This window comes from Chionomys nivalis, chromosome 2 (genome assembly GCF_950005125.1).
Source record: "Chionomys nivalis chromosome 2, mChiNiv1.1, whole genome shotgun sequence".
NCBI lineage: Eukaryota > Metazoa > Chordata > Mammalia > Rodentia > Cricetidae > Chionomys > Chionomys nivalis.
The window spans coordinates 39,764,595-39,785,504 of NC_080087.1; the positions used below are offsets into that span (position 1 = coordinate 39,764,595).

At 40.9% G+C, this 20,910-nt stretch overlaps 1 protein-coding gene across 4 annotated transcripts in view; it reads left to right on the top strand.

The window, feature by feature from the left end:
- Window positions 1-282: 282 nt before the first annotated feature.
- The window catches only part of Soga3 (SOGA family member 3), a 48,372-nt gene continuing 27,744 nt past the window's right edge, over window positions 283-20,910 (top strand). Inside the window, exons 1-4 of one of the 4 annotated variants that reach the window (XM_057754380.1) lie at window positions 284-1,346; window positions 2,923-4,507; window positions 4,990-5,214; window positions 6,966-7,124. In XM_057754380.1, coding sequence (XP_057610363.1) covers window positions 3,404-4,507; window positions 4,990-5,214; window positions 6,966-7,124 — 1,488 coding nt within the window. In that variant the 5' untranslated portion in view covers window positions 284-1,346; window positions 2,923-3,403. Of the gene's footprint in view, window positions 4,508-4,989; window positions 5,215-6,965; window positions 7,125-20,910 lie in introns of all 4 variants that reach the window. The other 3 variants (XM_057754389.1, XM_057754396.1, XM_057754404.1) reach the window with 3 other exon arrangements.

Genomic DNA, 20,910 nt, shown 5'->3' on the forward strand with positions numbered 1-20,910 from the left:
GGTTTAACATCTAAAAATGCCCTTTTAATACAAGGTTAATATATTCTCACCTGCAAGCTTACCAAGGGGATGTTTTGGGGGTAGAAAGGAGGTTCTTAAGTCTGTTCTCTAAAATAAAATTAAAAGGAAAAGGGGGTAAATTCCCTCATATTTTATGACTATTATTACTGTGGAACAATATGGGTAAATATAAATTGGAAACACATTTTTCTTAACCCCTATTCATCTAATACTTTATAGATACATTCTACCTGTCTCCTATTACTCACGTGCACAACAGTAAAAAGAAAATGTGGATCTCAGAAACTAACACCTTGTTTTCACTTGAAGAAACTGGTCTTTGGTGAGGTGATGGGGCAAAGTGTGCTACTTCACCATCATCAGCAACCGTCTCGGAAGCTTGTAAGTATTCGGTTTGCTCTAAATTAGTCGTTTCTTCGTATCTTTTCAAGAACCCTTTGTTTGTGGGACAACCATTGTCTATTCGCGGAAATGCCATCCCAGGACTCCGCCCGAGCTGGGGGTGGGGAAGAAGCCGTGCGTGGAGAGATCGACTGAGAATTAAACTGAGCGAACAAAGAGAACTCCCGGCAGCCGGCAGCCTTGCGCCAGCTCCTCTCAGCTGCATCAGGAGACTCCAGAGGGTCAGACCGAGGGTGCAGGCTGCTCCGACTGGCCTCCCAAGGAAAAGAGCTCAAGTAAATAATTGATGGAGATTGATCGGACCCGAGACAAAGCTTTGCTGGAAACCAATACATCCGATTTTAAGCGGTTTTGGAGTCTTCTGCCAAATACAGGAAATGGGAGTAGGGCAAGGATTTTGATGAGCCAGGCTGATAATTCTCCATCTCGGGCGTGGCTCTGGCCTTTTTGTCTTCTTGCCTCCCATCAACTACCCCTGTTCCCCATCCTCACCTACTCTTTCCTCTTTAAGCAATCACTCCCTTTACTTCTCTCCTGCCCTCCCTCCAATCCCGCCCTCTTTCCAGCCCAGTCCGGTGAGGTCAGCTCATAAATACTGCTGTACTTCCTGGGGAGCGTCTGGCACAGCTTGGTACCCGGAGCATTGGGCTGCTGCAGTTGCAATTCCAGCCCAGCTAGGCACCCGCCGGCTAGGAACCCGCTCCCAGAGTTCCGCGTCTTTGTAGTTACCGCCTTTGTTTGGCGAACCCGAGTGGGTGTGGATCCCATGCAAGCAAGCCTGCTCAGCAAGAAAGTCTTCTAGAACACTACGAAGTTGAACACTCTCTGAAAGATAGAAAAATAACCTCGAGGGCTCCGAAATAACAGGAAGAAAGCGGTGTTGATTTGCATCAACTTCCTGGAAGCGACGCCTCTGCAGAGAAGTGAGAACTTCTGGATTTTTAAGGAGATGAGAATGAGAAACGGGGTGGGTCCTGGGATAGATAGGATTTGAGATGGAAAGGGTTGATTTAGTCCTTATTTAAATTGCTTGGATGATGATTTCTACTGTAGAAAGCCTTGGGATGCAGTACCTTCCTATTGCTAGTGACAGTCGCCAGGTGCCTTAGATTGAGTTAGTTACTGAAACCCAAGTTTTCTCTGAGGTTAAAGTTGTCTGGGATCAGGCTTCAGTTCATGACTTCTCAGCTCCTGTGTGGTTTTGCTTAGTTAAATATAACTTTGTATTGCCAGTATAATTAAGTTGGATGGCCCACATTAGTCTGACCCATGGTAAAGTAGGCCAGACATTCTAGCAGTGGCTAACTTTGTTTTCCCCTCTGATGTAGTCTTTGCTTAATCTTTGTTTTACAACGTGAGCTGAAAAGATATTGCAGAGGCAGAAAAGGAGGTGGGGTATTTGGTTGCTAGAAATGATTATATTCTCAAGATACAACAGATAATAACAGTAATAATGTAAGAAAGTTCCTGGGAAATCATCTCTCCGAAACGATGTGTGCGTAAGAGAAGTTTGTGTGTAGTCGTGGCCTTTCTGTGTTTTATAGATAAATAATGTTCTCCTGAAAAGTGAGCCAAATGAACTAGTTGACTGGGTCACCGGACAGGAACACAGGGCAGAAGCTTGTTTTCCAGTTTAAAGTGGTCGGTTTATTTTGGGAAGATAACCACATATCTTACACCATAAAGGAAGATGAATAGCTTTCTGGGTATAGAATCTTCTGTTTCAAAATCGGGCTCTGAGTGAACATTCTAACATTTTTAAAATTTAAATTTAATTTTATGTGTATGGTATTTTGCCTGCACGCTTCCAATGGGTGGGGCTATATCCCTACATGCATGTATATTTGTGTAACATATCTAGACCTGATGCCCAGGGAGGCCAGGTCCCATGGAACTGGAGTTTCAGACAGTTGTGAGCTTCCATGTGGGTGTTGGGAATAGAACATGGATCCTCTGGAATAGCAGTCAGTACTATTAACTGCTGATCCGCTTCTCCAGGCACATGACTGGGCATTTTAAAGCTTCAGCTTAGTTTATTATATACCATCTAGGGGGATGGTCAAAACTGAAACTTTTTTCTGCATTGCACTTACAACTCAGCGCTTCATAAGCACAGAAAAGTGTGGACAAATTCATCACTGAAAACTTCACAGCCTGCTTATCAGATTTCCCAAAAAGTATTTTTGAGCTATAAAAATAATCTCTTTGGGATTTCCAATGACTGAATCTTATTTCTGATGCTACCATTTTTTTTTTAAATCTTGAGACTGGGATTTATTTATAGTCACTCTTTGTATTTTCTTTTGTGTTCTGTTCTAAAGAAAGTTGGCTGTAATTATCTAAAGACAACATTAGGGGCCGGAGCAGAATCCGAAAAATGTCATTTATCTACAGTAGATATTCTCTAGGATCTTACATCATAACAGTGTTTCTTTAACTGACACCTGGGGATACGAATTAAGTAAAAATTTTCCCCACTAAACCGTGTTTTAAATACAGATTTGAAGCTGAAGAAAGCCGTTTGACAACTATAATGTGTAAACATTTCCTTTGCCTTCCGAAGTCTCTTCAGGACCTTATTCCTCCGCCCACTCCACCATTTTCTTTCCCATTCATTTCTTTCTGAAGCCGTGTCTAACCCTTTCCAAAACCTGCTACCTAAGGAACACAAGCTTTATCTGCCTTTGACTGAGATGGAGTAAGACGGAAACAGCGCCACGTTGGACAAAATGAGAAGCAACAGCCTTGTACCCTTTTCTTAGTCAAGGGTTTCATGAAACGCTGGATTTCCAAATCTCCTTTTTTCTCTGTCCAGAAAATTCATCTTTAACTCTGCAACGACGTAAACATACTGTATATTTCTCTTCTTTTATTTCCGTCCCAGCTTAGAAAGGAAGGTTGGTGGCAAAAAAGGAGAGAAGAGGATGGCGTAGAGATGGACGGTTCCAAGTCACATCCGGTAGGTTCTCCCTAGACTGCCATGAGTCAGCCACCGTCCGGGGGCGCTGCCCCAGTCGCAACCTCAGTTTCTGCTGCCACCGCAGCCACGGAGGCTCGCCTGCACCCAGAGGGCAGTAGCAGAAAGCAGCAGCGAGCTCAATCACCTGCTAGGCCTAGGGACAATTCTTTCCGACAGACCGCCGCGGCCACGCGATCCCCTCTTGGCGTTGGCACTAAACTCAATTCCGTTCGGCAGCAGCAGCTGCAGCAACAACAGCAGCAGCAGCAGGGTAACAAGATAACCGGTCGTGGCGCCTCTGGAGCCGGCTCCAGAGGATGCGGAGGCGGGGCGGAGAAGGCAACGCCCGTGGTACCCAAAGGGGCTGCTTCAGGAGCTGTCCAGCCCGCGCCTGGTGCTGAAGGGCCCCCCGCGGCGATCCTGGCCTCTGTGAGCTCCAGGAGGCCCGGGCCTTCAGAGGAGTCATCCCGAGAGATAGAATCAGTGCCCTCGAAAGTCGGGGAACCCCCTCCGCTCGGGGGAGGAGGAGGGGGCGGGGAAGGAGGAGGAGCCGGCGGCGGCCCGGGGGACCGGGAGGGGGGCGCACCGCAGCCGCCGCCGCCCAGGGTTTGGCGAGGAAAAGGCGTCCGCACTTCTCAGAGGGGTAGTAGCGGCGGGGAGGGGGTCTCCCCTTCGCCACCCACCGCTGCTGCAAGCAGAGCCCCCGGCCCGGGCAGCAGAAACTCTGGAAGCGGCGTCGCAGGGGGCGTTAGCGGAGGTGGAGGGAGCTACTGGAAGGAGGGTTGTCTGCAGTCTGAGCTCATCCAGTTCCATCTCAAGAAGGAGCGGGCGGCAGCGGCGGCGGCGGCCGCGGCTCAGATGCACACTAAAAACGGTGGCGGTGGCAGCCGCAGCTCCCCGGTCGCCGGCGCCCCTGCCATCTGTGAGCCCCTTGTGGTCCCCTCCTCCTCCCCAATGGCGGCCGCCGCCGAAGGCCCCCAGCAGAGCGCAGAGAGCAGCGGCAACGGCGGGGCCATGCAGGCGGCGGCTCCCCCTTCGTCGCAGTCGCACCCGCAGCAGCTCCAGGAGCAGGAAGATATGCAGGAGGAGATGGAGAAGCTGCGGGAAGAGAACGAAACTCTCAAGGTGAGGAGGATAGGGGGTGGGGACCGAATGGGGGAGGGGAAGCGTGGGGCCTCCGAGGATTAGGGCGTGTCCCGGTAGGGTTGGAAGGTTGCTAACCTGTTAGGGCCACAGGGAGGGAGGGAAACTGGGAAGGCCGCGGGCGGGGGGGGGGGAGGTCCATGGTCTACTCCCAATTTGAAATGGAACCTAATATTAATGCCGTTGCGTTTCATTTAAAACCAAACCCAGGCCTTCATTTATCCAATTATCATGATTTGCCCCACTTTCTCATAGGCAGAGAGTGCTAGAGTAACAGAAAGAAAGAAGGAGGCCTAAACTGGGCCTGGTTTTCTAGTTTCTGCTTTCAGCCTCCTTTTACTCCTCTCTCCCAGAGGAGGAGGCAGTAAACCTGGGTACTGGGAGTAACCATGGGATGTATGCGGTGCGCATCTGAGGGATTCCAAGGAAGACTGATTGTGACCCATGATGTGTCACTGTCTCAGAACGAGATCGACGAGCTGAGAACCGAGATGGACGAGATGAGGGATACTTTCTTCGAGGAGGACGCCTGTCAGCTGCAGGAGATGCGCCATGAGTTGGAGAGAGCCAACAAAAACTGCCGGATCCTGCAGTACCGCCTCCGCAAAGCCGAGCGCAAAAGGCTCCGCTACGCGCAGACCGGGGAAATTGATGGCGAGCTGTTGCGCAGCCTGGAGCAGGACCTCAAGGTCTGCAGCTGTGGGGGAGGGGAACGAGGGCGCGCAGGGGTCAGTGGGTGGAGACTTTGGTGAGAGCTCTTTGCTTTGAAATGGCCTTCATTGATGACTGGCAAAGGGCATTAAGTTGCTGGCGTTCACCACAAAATGTCAGCATCCCGGAAGCGGAAGGAAATGTTCAGTTTAGTGTGTTTGTGTGTGAGTGTGTGTGTGAAGGGGCCGTTTCCTGGGAGTAACTCTTTCAGAAGTAATGGGAAGAGGGTTCCTCTCTCCTGGGCTGAAATAAGGCCATCCATCGTTATGGTTAAGCACAGACTCTACATGGCCTGGACTCCAGTGATTTGGCTTCTAATGATGTATTCCCAACGAAGGCCCGATTGAATCAGGCATTCAAGAGTAGCATTGTGGGTTTCAGTGGAGCACTGACATTCAGAATAGCATTGAGAAAATAGTTAAGGTATCCCCTTACACTGTAAACAGCAACCCATTTGAAGAAGGAGAATGAAAGAAAAGAAAACATCTCAATTTTGCCCATCCAGAAAATATCCCAGAAGACAGGCTTTGAGACAGCTCAAAGCTGGCAGTACACGTTTTCTTTGGGTGTTCTTTCTTCAGTTCAGTTTGACAGAAGGCAAATTTATTTTCAAGGCAAACTGAATGTTAAACTCATCACTACTGACAACCAAATATACTTTTATCTATATTAACTTCATCAATAGGAAAGTGAAGTTAATTAACCTAGAGGTGTTTTAAGGAAGCTCTGAGTAAGTCCTTGCTTCGTTCATTTTGTTTCCTTTGGGACACAAAGTGACTCATAGGGAGCTGTAACATTATTATGTATATTATTGATTGATTTTGAAGAAAAATATGTGAATTAGAGTTTATTAATGGAACCACTTTGGAGAGGCACCATTGGCACTTTAACACACACACACACATATTGTGTTTTGCCTGCATGTATGTTTGTGCCCCAGATGCATGCCTGGTGCCCTTAGATGCCAGAAGAGGGCATAGCATCTGGGAACTGAATACAGAGTCCTCTAGACAAGCATCCAGTGCTCTTAACCAGAAGCACTTTTTTCATAGGTTCTATGCATGCAATGTACCTGGGCCTTTTAACTAGCTTGACGGTAGCCAAACTCCCTTTATTCAGTCTAAACCAGGACTGGCTGTGTCCTGAGACTCTACACTAAATATTAAGTATCCCTTCAAATCTCTAGAATCTTCAAGATAATCTCAAAAGTTGGGGTAAAAATATATACATGTATTACAACAGAAAAGAATCTCAAGTAGTAGAATGCTTGTTAATCTTAAGTACTTGAAACTAGCTGGAGATATAAGGGGGAAAAATCAAGTGCCAATAGCCAGTCGTTAAAAATGTCTTTTTTCTCCATTTCTCAGTGGGGGCAAGAGTGCAATCGTGTAGCCCATGGTTTTACTGTAAAATTAAAGCAGATATGTTAAATCTATCATATTGCTCTGATGTGGTGAGGTGAAAAGAACAAAGTTGAGTCAGCCATCTGACTACCTTTTAGTTGTGCAACCATGCACATATTATGTAATATTTCCCCCTCAATAAAGGAGATACAATCATAGCATCTATCCTATGAGATTTTGGTGAGGATTATGTGATTGATATATGAATGGCACATGGATGAGGTATTAGAAACCCTGTCACATAGTAAGTGCTATGGAAATATTGGCTTTTAACACCTTCAATATGAGTCAAGTTGTATTTCATTGCTACAAACACATCATTGTAGGTTGCAAAGGATGTATCTGTGAGACTTCACCATGAACTGGAAAATGTGGAAGAAAAGAGGACAACAACAGAAGATGAAAATGAGAAGCTGCGGCAGCAACTTATAGAAGTCGAAATTGCGAAGCAAGCCTTACAAAATGAACTGGAGAAAATGAAGGAGGTTAGTATCTGACTTCATGATTGACTGGGTATGTTTGTTTAGCCTAATACCACTGCTTAGAATTTTTCTTTCCTGATTACAACTTTACAGTCTACTAAATATAGTAAGAACTAAAGGATTGCCTTGAGTGGAATAGCAAGGAAAATACTCTAGCTTAACTTGTTATGAGCTACAAACTGATGTTTATGTTTCTGTTGTTGGAATGCATGTGAATTAAATACATTTATTAGCAAACCACACACACATGATATCAAGTTAAGAAGGGATAAAGTGATGTCTGTGTTAGTTGAGGCGAACAGTTTTATAAGATTTTTGCTGGGTTCATAGAACAGTAAGCTTCTATAATGGGCAGAGTCATAAATCCCATTCAGTCCAGTCCAACCATTATTTGAGTTTTCTCTATAACAACGTTTCCCAAATTGTTTAATGTTCAGAATATAATTTCAAAGATCTTTCGCAGCAGCCAAATCAATCCCATCAGAGCTCTGATGAAAGGTTTTGTTTTGTTTCCAGTTGGTATCTACCCAATTGTACCTCAAAATAATCCACCTTAGTTCTGTCTTTTAGGGTAGAAGATTCAAAGTTCTCTTTCCCATGTGCATTCTGTGAACATCCAATCTTCCAAAAGAATAATGATCACAGAAAATAATCATAGAAGAAAACAAAAAGTCTATCAATAAGTGACTAGAGTCATGATAAACATTTTCACTATACTAAAATATTTTTAAGCTACTTTGAATTATTGTCAGTGTAATGTATGAAAACTATGAGCAAAAAATAGGCAAAAGAAGAAATGGACTCCTGATCAATTTTCTCTGCTTGGATACGTAAAATTCCAAAAAATATTATTCTTTGCAAGGACCGAGTATTGAGCCACTTGTATCTGCTATCAACAGTGAAAATATCAGCAGCACAATTAAGAGTCTATAAATGTAAGGACTTTGAAATGCTCTTTGGTGGAACAGACTATTTTCTGTGATCTTTGTCTCCAGGTTTTCTAATATTATCCTAAATTTAAACACCTTTTTATTTTATTTTTAATATTTCATATATTAACTAATTAATTTTTGAGATAGGATCTGTGTAAATCAGGAATTTGCTATATTGTCTAGGATGGCCTCAGGCTTGAGGTGTCCCTCTGTCTCTGCCTCACAAGGTCTGCAATTGCAGATGTATGACACTCACACTTTACCTAAGCACCCTTTCAACATGGCAAACTAAGAAACACTGTGGCTGAAATATGTTTCTTGGTCATAAGTCCAGAGTGTTTCTGTGTTACTGTCGAAAAATACAAAGATTGAGAATCCCATTTTACACTTTCACCCAGAACTAATGAAGTGAACTTAAAAAGCCCATAACTTCTACTTTTCTCTATTTATTCTAAACTGGAAAGGTTGTTTCAAAAGATTTTCAGTGTCTTCTCCTATGACATAGTTTGTCTTGCAGTTCAGGACACTGCCACTTAGAGAACAAATCGTATTTTTTCCCTAAGGTTATGAAATTAAATACAAAGTTATTGTGTGCATATGATCTTCAGAATAGTGTACAGTTGAAGAGTTTCAAATTTTGTGTTTCTGGTGGGAGAGGGAGTGAAGAAGGTAGCTGGTCAGTTTGCAAGGATTGCTATCACCAAGTACTAGATAGTTTACTGTCTCACAATCCTAGAGGCCAGAGGCCCAAGAACAAAGTTTCAGCAAAGTTGGTCCTTTCAGAGGGCTTTGAGAGAAGGATCTGCCCCAGGCCTCCCTCCTCAACTTGTTGCTGGTCACCTTCATGTTTCTAAGACAGGCTCCCTGTGGCTACCTGCTTAGAAACTTCTGAGTTGCCCCCCAATCTGTGCATGCATGTGTGTGTGCATATGTGTGTGTGTGTGTGTGTGTGTACACTGTGTGGATATTTGTGGAGGGCAGAGGTCAGCCTCAGGTAGTGTTTCTTGGGAACTGTCCACCTTGTTTGTTGAGACAGGGTTTCTCACCAGCATCTGTGGCTCAAGGATTAGGCTAGATTGGCTGACCACAAAGCCCCAGGGATTCATCTACTCTTATTTCTTCAGTGAAAGCTTACAAGCATACACCACCATGCCCAGACTTCTTCTTCTTCTTCTTCTTCTTCTTCTTCTTCTTCTTCTTCTTCTTCTTCTTCTTCTTCTTCTTCTTCTTCTTCTTCTTCTTCTTCTTCTTCTTCTTCTTCTTCTTCCTCTTCTTCTTCTTCTTCTTCTTCGTCTTCTTCTTTTTTTCCAAGACAGGGTTTGTTTGTGTAGCTTTGAGCCTGTTCTGGAACTCGCTTTCTAGCCCAGGCTAGCCTCAAACTCACAGAGATCTGCCTGCCTCTTCCTCCCGAGTGCTGGAATTAAATGCATGCACCACCATGACCTGGCCAACACTCAGTCTTTTTATGTGATGCAAACTAAGAATGCAACTCAGATATTTGAGCTTACAAGGTAAGCATATTTCTCCAACACCCAACACTTCCTGTTTATAAGCACACAAGTCATATTAGACGAGGATCTTCCCCAATGGATTTACTTTCAGTTGATTATCTTTGTAAAGAAATTATTTCCAATTAATTTTCTCCTGCCTGGATATCATCTCCTAAGTGGGGATTAGGATTTTAACATGTGTTTGAGGAAAAGGGTAAAGGAAAATCACTCAATGACTTAGTGTGTGAAAAATGAGAAAGTCTATTTTTCTCATGAGGTTTCTCCCCTGTTCATGTGTGATTTTATTTTGGTCTTGGCCTTTGTTTATACCATTAAAAAACATTCAAGCAACAGTTTGATTGCTGGGGATAAAAAGAGAACTACCTTGCAATTTGGCAATATGTGGATATTTCTCAAGTGAATGCACAGAAACTTGTGTTTAAGAATGGCTAAAGCTGAGGAATTGGGAGATAGCTCAGTGCATGAAATATTCACTGAGCAAGCATGAGAGTATGAGTTTAGATTCCCAACACTCTTGTAAAGTCAAGTAGGCCCTGAAATGCACTGTGCATTTGTAACCCTGGTCCTGGGGAGATGAGGGGACAAAGACAGGCAGATTTTAGGGCCTCTCTGTCCAGAAAGCCTAGTTGATATGGTGAAATCCAGATTCAGTAAAAGGCCATGCTCCCCCTCCACAGGAGGAAAGTGTAGAAAAAGAACCCTAACACTAACCTCTAATCTCTACATGTTCATACACAAGCACATACAGATGTATCTACAAGGAAAGAATGGCATAAGTGTTTTCTGATTTTCATCCTGTGTCCTGAAAAGAGGAAAATGCTCGTAGACCCACCCACTAGCCATACAGATAGGTCGTCCTCCATCTTAAAATAAAAATCACTTCCCTGGGATGCTTTTTTTCTTAAGTACTCTGGCTCTCAATTAGGAAAATGTAGGTACCACACTAATAAGTGGGGACCTAAAGATAATTCATGTTCACCGAGGTGTAATCAAACCCTCAACTTAAACTCTGACTAAATAAGGCAGCCATGGAAGTCCAGGGAAATCTAGCAGCATTTATGCAAGACATCAGCTTTCTGTGTTTGCTATGTGTGGGGTTCATATATTTATGCTCATGCGTATGCAGGTGCACTCACCTGCATTTGCACGTGCATGGAGGTCAGAGGTCAACATCAGGCATTTGCACTTATTGATCTTCGCCCTGATTTGTTTAAAATAGTGGCTCTCACAGAATCTGGATGGAGCTCACTATTTTGGCCAAATTATCAGGAGCGGGAGGGCTTCATGCTGCTGCTATTCCTTCCACAGATGCTGAGATTGCAGTTACATCCTGCCTTGCTGGACTTCTATGTCATTGTGGGAGATTTGAACTCAAGATCTTGTGCTTATTCAGCAGGAACTTTCCTCACAGAACAGTGTCCCCACCCCAGGACAATAGCATTTAAAAAGTAGCTTTTTACTAAGAAAAAATAGTATTAGGAAATGTGTAATTGGAGGAGGGAAGTAAAGTAGAAGTTTGAGAAGTCTGGCATGTGGACATGTAGACATTACTAAATGTGATGAAGAAAATTGAAAACCAATCTGATAGGTATAGCCATCTGCCCAAGATTGACTCCATAGGATCAGGAAATCACATGTAGGAAACAGTCTAAAAATCAGAAGTATCCCACTGAAATAAGGTATCATGGAGTGATCATGTTGTTCTAAGAGAATGATGCTAAAACTAAGCTCAGGCTGCTGAGGTGTCTTGGGAGGTCTCGCCTTCGAGTGTGACACAGTCAGAGCTCAACTCCCAGAACCCATATCTTGAAAGGAGAGGACCGAGTCCTTAAAATTGACCTCCGAGTTCCATATGTGGGCTATGGTATCCCTCAAATAAATCAAAAAATATATATAACAATAATGAAATTAAGATGAGCTGCCATAGTAGCTAGGCTACTTGGTAGGCTGGGGTTCTTAACCACCGACTTTCTCATTTGTAAAGTGTAGATGTTTTCGCCTTGCTCATGGAGTAAAATAGAACCATGTCAAATCCCGAAGAAGAAAAGACACTAGTTATAAAGTCATGAAATATTAAATAAAAGCAGTTGCTAAACTTAAGATTTTAGCTGCATATACGGATCCATATAGATGCTGAACAGTGCCCTTGAGACCAATAGACCATCTGCTAGAGTTTGGAACCATTTACTAACACTTTAACTAGCTTCAAGGGTATTGACCAATTGCTCTCAGAGCTGGTGACTGCACAGAGTCCTGTGCACCTGCACACATCCATCTGCTTATTGTCTTCCTCTGAGAGGATGGAGTAGGCACTTGGGAGGAAGAACTGAGTAGAAGCAGGATGTGGTAATTAGTTTAGACTTTTGCAATTTGTCCCTTATATTGAAAGAGCTGATATGCTGCCAACTGCAAACAAGAGGGACCTCTTAAATCGTTGCCTTCAAATCTTAATAGCATTTTCATCCCCATTATGAAACATTGATTTGCTAGTAGCACTATGTCTTCTTCCTGGAGAGAAATGCTTTTACCTTTCTATAACTCAGAGAAAGTGGCCATCTGGCTTTGGGCATCATAATGGATCAGGGCAATAGAGACTTCTGTGAAAGTTACTGTACCCAAACAAGGAGCTCTTTGGATGTCAGGGTAGGTTTATGCACAAATCAGATAAAGTTAGGGTTTTGTGGGAGGCTCTGGGTTGAGTGAGGTTTTTCCCCTATAAAATCGGTCACTGCTGTTCATAGACTTCTGCTCTAATAAGAGGAAGCATCGTTTTTGAATGCTTCAAAGTTTCTTATGCTTATCCTGGGGAGGGAATCTTCATAAGTCATTTAAATGTTTGTAAAACAGTTCATGATAGATAATTGAACAAAAATCATTAAATTAAGACCAAAGAGAATGATCTGATGATGGGAACTATTCAGGGGACCTCTTTCAGCATCTCTATTATCTTTGCTGTTTCTTCCCTCCACCTTACATAAAAAGCTTAGAGAAAATAATTTTCTTAAAATTTTCCAGGCTTGGCTCTAGAGGACTCTTAACTGGCCAGCTGCATTAGCATCATCTGCCTTGGGACTTTTATTTTCTGTGTGTGTTTGGTTTATATGTTCCATCTATTACAATGAGCTTTCATTTTAGAACACGGAAATAATTAGTACTATAAATTTTAGCAGTAGCATCACTGTTCTTTAATTGCATTGTAACCATATCAATACATCTGGAGACTTTTACACACAGGGCATTTTAATAGATAAGTCTATGTACTTTATGTTCACAATTTTATATGTATTTTCTTATGTAAAATTATGTACTGTTACTAACTGTACTTGGTTTGGATAGGTCATGTTTTTGTAAGTAATAAGGTACAAAAGAGCAATTCTGAATGATATTTCAGTGACAGTAGAGCCCACAATGCAGTTTTAATGGGGAATTCTTCAACATGTAAGTATTTTATCCTGCTTCTCATAGCTCATTAAAATGTGGGAAATGGGGACTTCAGAAATGGCTCATTGGTTAAGAGCACTTGCTTCTTTTACAGAGTACCTGAGTTCATTCACAGTACCCACATGGGATCCCACAACCACCTATAACTCCAGTTGCAAGGGTTCTGTGTCCTCTACTGACATCCTTGGCCTCCTGTGCATGGTGCACAGGCATACACTTACTCACATGCACATATACATAAAAGTAAATACTCTTAATGCTCATTGCTGTTTAGATGACCAGTATTATTGAACACTTAAGAATTATTTTTCTAGTCATAGCCAATGGTTTGCCAAATAACATAGAAAGGAGTAATAAAGACGGCTGTCATGCAAGCATTACGAAGCTTGTCTTCCCCAAAGTTGCAGTTTGTGCTCAACACATTTTTGCTGCACTTTTATTTATTTATTTTGTCTTCTTATGTGTGTTCATGCACATACGTCACAGCATCCATATAGAGGTCACAGGACAACTTGTGGGAGTTGATTTTCTCTTTCTAGCTTGTGGGTCCCAGGGATTCATCTTGGCAGCAGGTGCCTTTACCTACCAAGAAATTTCCCACACTAGTAAATACATTTTCAAAAATATTTTGAAATATTGTTTGTTTCAAACAAAAATATTTAACTGAACATATTTGTTTGCTTAGTAATTGCAAATTTTACTGCATCTTTTAAAGGAAATTTTCTATGTAGTGGCATATACTCAGAAGTAATTCCCAAATTTCATGTTAGGCAAGTGGCTCTTTTCCCAATTGTCAAGCAGAAGCAAAGTAGCTCTCCTGAGTAAACTGGGAGCATGGGGACCTTGGGGAAGGGTTGAAGAGGGGAGGGGAGAAGTAGGGAGGGGAGCAGAGAAAAATGTAGAGCTCAATAAAAATCAATAAAACAACACAAGAAAGTAAAGTAGCTCTTAGGTAAGACATTGGTATTGTTTGTGAAATATACTGAATACTGATCACAGAACATACATATAAAATTTATGATTATTTGCATTAAAAGACAGATCAGTACTAACCCTCTCCCCCAAAACATACTCAGAGTTGATCAGATCCTAGCTCCTTTCTTGGTTATAATTTTTAACCTTGTATTCAAACACCACAGGAAAGGGAAGGGATTGGAAGGGAAAAGAAGGGAAGAGTGGATAATCACATATGTTGAAACACACTCTGTAAGTATCTTTCTACTTCCTATCTATCATCCCTATCGACCTTAATGCTTAAAACGTAATGGGAACCACCATTCAATAGTTGTGTCTGAACGTCTGCTTAATTTGCTGATCAGACGTATTCATGAGAGCTGAGTTTCCATCCCTGGTCTCTGCTTTGGTCTAAGGGCTGAGTTTGAATGACCCACCCCTGAGAGGGCAAGTCAGCAGTTTACCTATAGAAAACTCTGCATTATAAGACCTAATATAGTCATTGAAAGCTGCTTACCTCTCTGACTTCTGTATCCAGCATGTTTCAAAAAATGACTTAGAAGCTTCACACTAAAACTAGTCCACAGCTGAAGCAAAGGTTTAAAAATTAAGTCAAGTAAAAGTTCTGAGAAGATGAAAGTGAGCGTAATCTAAAGGATGTGCATTGCTGTGGAATGGTTCTGAGTTTAGCAGAAATCAAAGTGGCAGGGAGATATTGAAAGAACTTCTTTCCCAGCCATGGCCAGGTATGGAGGCAATGCTCAGTTTCTGAGAAGTGTTGACTGTTTCAAACAGACACTATGACAGCCAGCATGATTGTATGAGCTTTCAAAGCAATGGTTGCTTCTCATCTACACAGTTAGCAAGTTAGGAAGTAAAAGTTTTCAGAAAATAAGTTAGATATTTTGTTATGCCCCATGAACTTGAGTGTGATTTATTAGAAAGTGCTTATGCTCTGGAGTCTGGAAACTACATAAGGCCTCACCTGTCATTTGAAATTTGCAGTGCCAAGTTTATTTATAAGGGCATAAGTTAAACATTACTTTCAAGGGTCCTTATAAAAAGAACATTTTCTATTTTGTCAACTGTCCATCAATATTCTTTAAGTTCTATAATCATAGGGATAACTGAATTTGACTACTGAGTTAGTTGTCTTGAACATTTTCTATTTTGTCAACTGTCCATCAATATTCTTTAAGTTCTATAATCATAGGGATAACTGAATTTGACTACTGAGTTAGTTGTCTTGCTGTGAGAAAACACCCGACAGAAGCAATTTAAGGAAGAATGATTTATTTTTAGCTTACAGTTCAAGGAGATACAGTCAGTGGTGGCAGCAAGAGTTCAAAGTAACAGGTCACCATGTATCCACAACCAGAGAGAAAAGAGTAATGGTTGCTTGTGCTCATCTCACTTTCTCCTTTTTGTTTATCCCAGGACACCAGCCACCATAGTTAAGGTGGGTCTTCTGACCCCAACCCGGTCTGGATAATCCTTCACAGGCATGTCCCGAGACTTGGGCAATCTGTCTAATTAACAATCAGTATTAGCAATCAAAATCACCATAATTTAGTCTTTATGATTCCTTTTTTCATGTTCTTTGCCATAGTGGGATTATATAGATAAGGCAAAGAAGAGAGAAGATATGGGCGGGGGGATTTCTTGTTAAACTGTAGGTCAGGGTCTAGTTTTACTCTGTAAGAGCCAGAACTCAAGTTGCTATTTGTATGACTGAGGACAAAGTAGAGCCTTCTTCATACTCTGAGCTACAACTTTCTTATGTAGCCTTAGCGATCAGTTCTAGGAAGCCACAAAAATCCATGTAGTAAACAAAAACTTCACTGTCTTTACAACAAACAAACCAGAAAATTAAATGATGGTATCATAATTGAGGTGGGCGCTTTATCAATTAAAACCAGTAGGGTGATATCTGTCTTTGCTAACTGCCTATTAACTGCTAGTTTCTCAGTACTGAGGGTATGTATGGTTCATGACTTAATGAGCATTGGTCCTTGGTTACACATTCAAACATTTGTAATTCTTCATTACTGACATTTAATTGATTAATCCTCCACAATTTTGACTGTTTTGGAAGTTGGCTGTATGTTACCAAAGGCATAATAAAATTCTCTAATTTTGCTTAGGTTTGTATGTGTGACAGATAATAAACCTCTTAAATTAACCCCTAGTAAGAACCTCCAGTTCTCATCTTTAAAAATTCCAAGTCTATATAGCTGATATATATATATATATATATATATATATATATATATATATATATATATATATAATGCCTTCAGATTTTGGACCAATATTATGGTTTGAAAATAAATGCCCCCAGTCTCATGCCTGAATGCTTGACCCCTAACTGACAATGCTATTTGAGGAGATTCTGGATGTTTCGGAGGTAAAGCTTAGCAGGAAGAATTAGGTCAGTGAGGACAGTATCTTTGAAGATGATGCATGGTTTCTAGTCTCCTCCTCACATGCTACTTTCTGTCTACATAAGATCAACAGCCTCCTAAGTCACATAATTTCACTGCCATGATGTTTCCCAAACACCTGGGCAAAGCAACCACGAATCAAGCATTCTGAAACCATAAACACAAATAAATCTGTCCTCTCTTGGCCTGTTTCAGTTGGACATTTTGTCACAGCAACAAGAAAAGTAAATAACAGTCAAATGTTGTGGGATTTCCCTCTGTGTGCTGTGATTACCATTAATGAATAAAGACACTGCTTTCTTTGGACCTATGGCAGGTCAGAACTTAGGTAGGTGGGGAAAACTAAACTAAATGCTGGAAGAATGAAAGGCAAAGTCAGGGAAAAGCCATGGAGCCACCAGAGACAGACGCCAGCTGAAATCTTGCTGGTAAGCCACAGCTACGTGGCGATACACAGATTAATAGAAATTAATATAAGAGTTAGCCAATAAGAAGCTAGAGCTAATGGGCCAAGCAGTGACTTAAATAATACAGTTTCCATGTGATTATTTTGGGGCTGAGCAGCGGGGAACCAACAAGAAGCTTCTCCTCCTACAGTCAAAATTGACACTATTCTTGTCTACTGCTTCCCTCTACCATAATCAGTCTTGGCACCAGGAAGTGTCTTTGTCTACTACTAGAATTGTCAGAATGTAACATCTTGTATCTCTCTAACCCTTTGGCATGTAGCTAAAAACCCATAACATTTTGACGTTAAGTTAGCAAGTATGATTTGCTACTAAGTATATGTATATATACATAGAAATATATATCTTAAGGTCTATCTGATATTGTAGTCATGGAGATAGTCTGTGCACTCAAGTTAATGATTTGATGTTTATGATGTCAGAAGGTTTTCATAAGAACATTCAGGCTGAGTTCTCTGAGGCTTGGGCTCAGATCTGCTTTCGTCCCTGTCGATTCTTCAACACCCAGTTTGTTGTTAGGAAACAATTTGACCATCTACATTGATAATATAGTAACGTCTATTTCATAATGAATATTTCTTTTTTGTTTTGGTTCTGTTGTTTTCATATAGCCTTGGCTGCCTTTGAACTTACTATGTAGCTGAGCCTGCCCTTGAAGTTCTGATCCTTCTGCCTTCAACTCTCAAATGCTAGAATTAAAGACATGTACTATCAAGCCTGCTTATACTTAATTTGAACACATACTTTCCACATGCTATACTCTAAATTCCTCCAGACTTGCACATGCTATACTATAAATCTCCCCAGACTTGACTGAGTCCACTTTCCTCATTTGCATAGCAACCAGAGGACAAACCTGACACAAAGCTGATGAGCAATAAGAGAGTCTGAAATACAAAAATTATAAAATTATAAATAAGAAAGATGTTTTATCTGAGAATTAAAAAACAAAACAAAAGCTCACCAGAACCAGAACTCAAATCTAGACAACTTTTTAGTGGTTCTTAATACAATATAAACACAATGAGGAGGGAACAGATGGATAAATGCTGCCTCATCTGCTTTACTCTCCTGCCCCACTGCTCTAGACATGCTAAAGAATAGAGGAAAGCTTTATTCATCAGGTGGGCTAGAGTACAAAATTTGTTAGGCTGTTTATGGCTTTATTGATGCCACATCTAACACCTTGCTCTCTCAATTTAAGAGCTGTATTTCTACTGAATTTGTGTATGCATACCACACATGTAAAAACTGGGACTGATGAGGAGGGTTTCAAGAAAATGAGTTTGCTGTCATAGGAGCATCCTATTAGCTGTTTAGATTAGAATTTACTAGGTTCCTTTGTGACATAACATTCACACTGCTTTGGAATAGATACCACACAATATCATTGCACATTGGGAAGTGTTTTCTGAATTAAACATCTGGTTGTTTTGGAGATTTTTAAGAATTTACTGTATTTTAATAGACATACAATTATTTATTTGATTTTTACTATAATTCCACTTTTACATTCTATGGTCATCTAAACTAATCTTTATACAGATGGTAAATGGCATTTGAAGACGACATTTGAAGATGTCATTAAGCTTCCCTCCAGACATTTTCCATTTTATACTTACATACTTCACTTAATAGGGCCATCTATATTCGGCACAGTTTAACTTAGAAGTACTTAAAATAAAAAATTTAAAGTAATCGGCATTCCTCTGCTGCCTAGCTCAGTTATTTCCAACCGTCCAGTCAATTAATCATAGAGGTAAATGTTTCGTAAAGTTAGCTCTGTTATCTTTTTTTTCCTCACAAAAGTTCTTATCATCCTATTAGCCAAGAACCTTAAATTGCAGCATAAATAATTAGATGGCTTAGTGTCCTATTGAGTTGCTAAATATTGACAATGTGGCACTATGTAGGTATACCATCTACTTTATTGTGGATAAAAGAAAAAATTCAGATCATGTTCTGTCCATTAAACTTAGGAAAAGCTCACATGTAAGGTATTCTCTTCCAGAGATACATATAGCTATTAGATTCATTTGTAAGACTGGTTAAGTATAAGTTAGAATAATTGTATTCTGTAAGAACTCTAAAGGTAGTTATCTTGTTTCTAATTCTATTGTTGTAAACTCCAAGAATTTAGAGATAGGGTAGGATAGATAGAATAGAGATGATAGAATAGATGATAGACAGATGAAAGATAGATAGATAGATAGATAGATAGATAGATAGATAGATAGATAGATAGATAGATAGATAGATAGATAGATGATAGATTGATGGTCATGGGTGGGTGGATGGATGAATGGATGGACGGACATAGAGCATTACAGATTCAGTGGCAGCTGAACTGTGGAACTGTGGAGTATGTCTGCCGGTTGGTGTCTCTTAGCTGTTGACTGACTGAAGGAGACTTGGCTACTACATTTTAATGTAGTGTTGAAAGAAAGAAGATATGAGACCTACATCACTCCCTCCTGACCCACATCACTCCTTTCTTCTTACCTCAGCATTCCTGCCGGTTTCTTTTGTTGGTCAAATACAAGTATGAGTCAAGTAGTGGCTGAGCCTAACTACTCAGTGAACTCTCCCCAATCCTTTATGTTCTTCCAGTAAACAGAATTTAGATTGTCTTCTTGTAGCACAGAGCAATCGAGAGAAAGGGCGAGAAAGACTCTTGGTAGCTTCAAAGAGAATAACAACTCAGAGATTAATGCCTAGCCATGTTCAGGTGATAATCTTTGCTTATCATATGTCCAAACTATGTAAATCCTAAATCAAAAAAGCATTTTCTCATCTAAAAAAAAGACCCTTACTGTATTATATAGATTTAACCATCACAGATGATCTCTATGGACTAATGAGCAGGAGACTGAGCTGGGAAAGATAGGTCACTACTGGGAATAAGAAAATTCAGGCACTGAAATTCAACACAAGAGTTAAATATCCATGATGTGTTTAAAATACAGATTTGACATGGCAAAGAGCTAATATAATGATTATGAGACATTTCCGAGGGATACAGAGGAGAAGGATCAAAAGCAAAAGGATGAGAGGTCAGCTACCCAGAGTAACTGAAATAAATCCTAAGAAGAACAAAATAAGAGTATCCCAAGGAAAGTTATCATCTTTAGTAAACATAAAAATCTACATTGTTTCCATTTAGCACTATGTCCTGCGAACAAATCCTAGAGTTAAAGTGTCAGTCAATTTCCAAGACCAATTCATGGGGAAGAATTCGTGGTGCCTTTCTTTTGCTCCTTTCTCCATGCTCTTTGTCTTTTGCTTTTGTCTTTCTTGCCTCTCAGTGGATTGTTGTCGAGCCTTATCCTTGGGCAAGCTTTCTTTGCATTTGCCTTTATATTTCAAGTCTGACTTATTAGGTTGGGAGTTTTGTGAAAATCATCCTTTTGCCATCTGGTATCAATTGCAGATAGCTTCTTGATTTGGGGTGAGAGCCTTATCTACTTCTCCCTCTCAATGCTGGGACCCTGTCTTGAACCTGTGCAAGTCTTGGGCATTTTGCTATATTCTCTGTGAGTTTATATGTGCAGCAATACTGTTGTGTCTGGAAGACAGTGGTTTTTTTTTTGGAGTCAACCATCACCTCTGGCCCCAAAAATATTTCTTCTTTTCTCATAGATCATTGAACCTTGAGAGGTGGGATTTGATAAAGATTTCCCATTTAAGAGTGAGTGCTCCGAAGTCTCTCGCGCTTCGTAACCTGTTCAGAGGTTGAAAGATATTAATTAGAAGTTTAGATTTGGGAAGGAGTCACTATAAAACGTGCATATAAACTATTTCTGAAAATGAAGAATGAAAACAAAGTTTAAAGAAACATTTGTGATATTATCCAAGCCCAGTAATATATGTGAATGCTGAATAAATTCATTCCCTCTTAACTCAGATCACACCTCTGTGCTAGTTGAAACATGTTTATTAAAAAGCTGCATTTGCAATTTAGTGCTGAAAGGTGAGCTTTTGAAATAATTTAAAAACAAGTTTCATTAAAAAAAATATTTTCTGGAGTCAAAATATTGGCA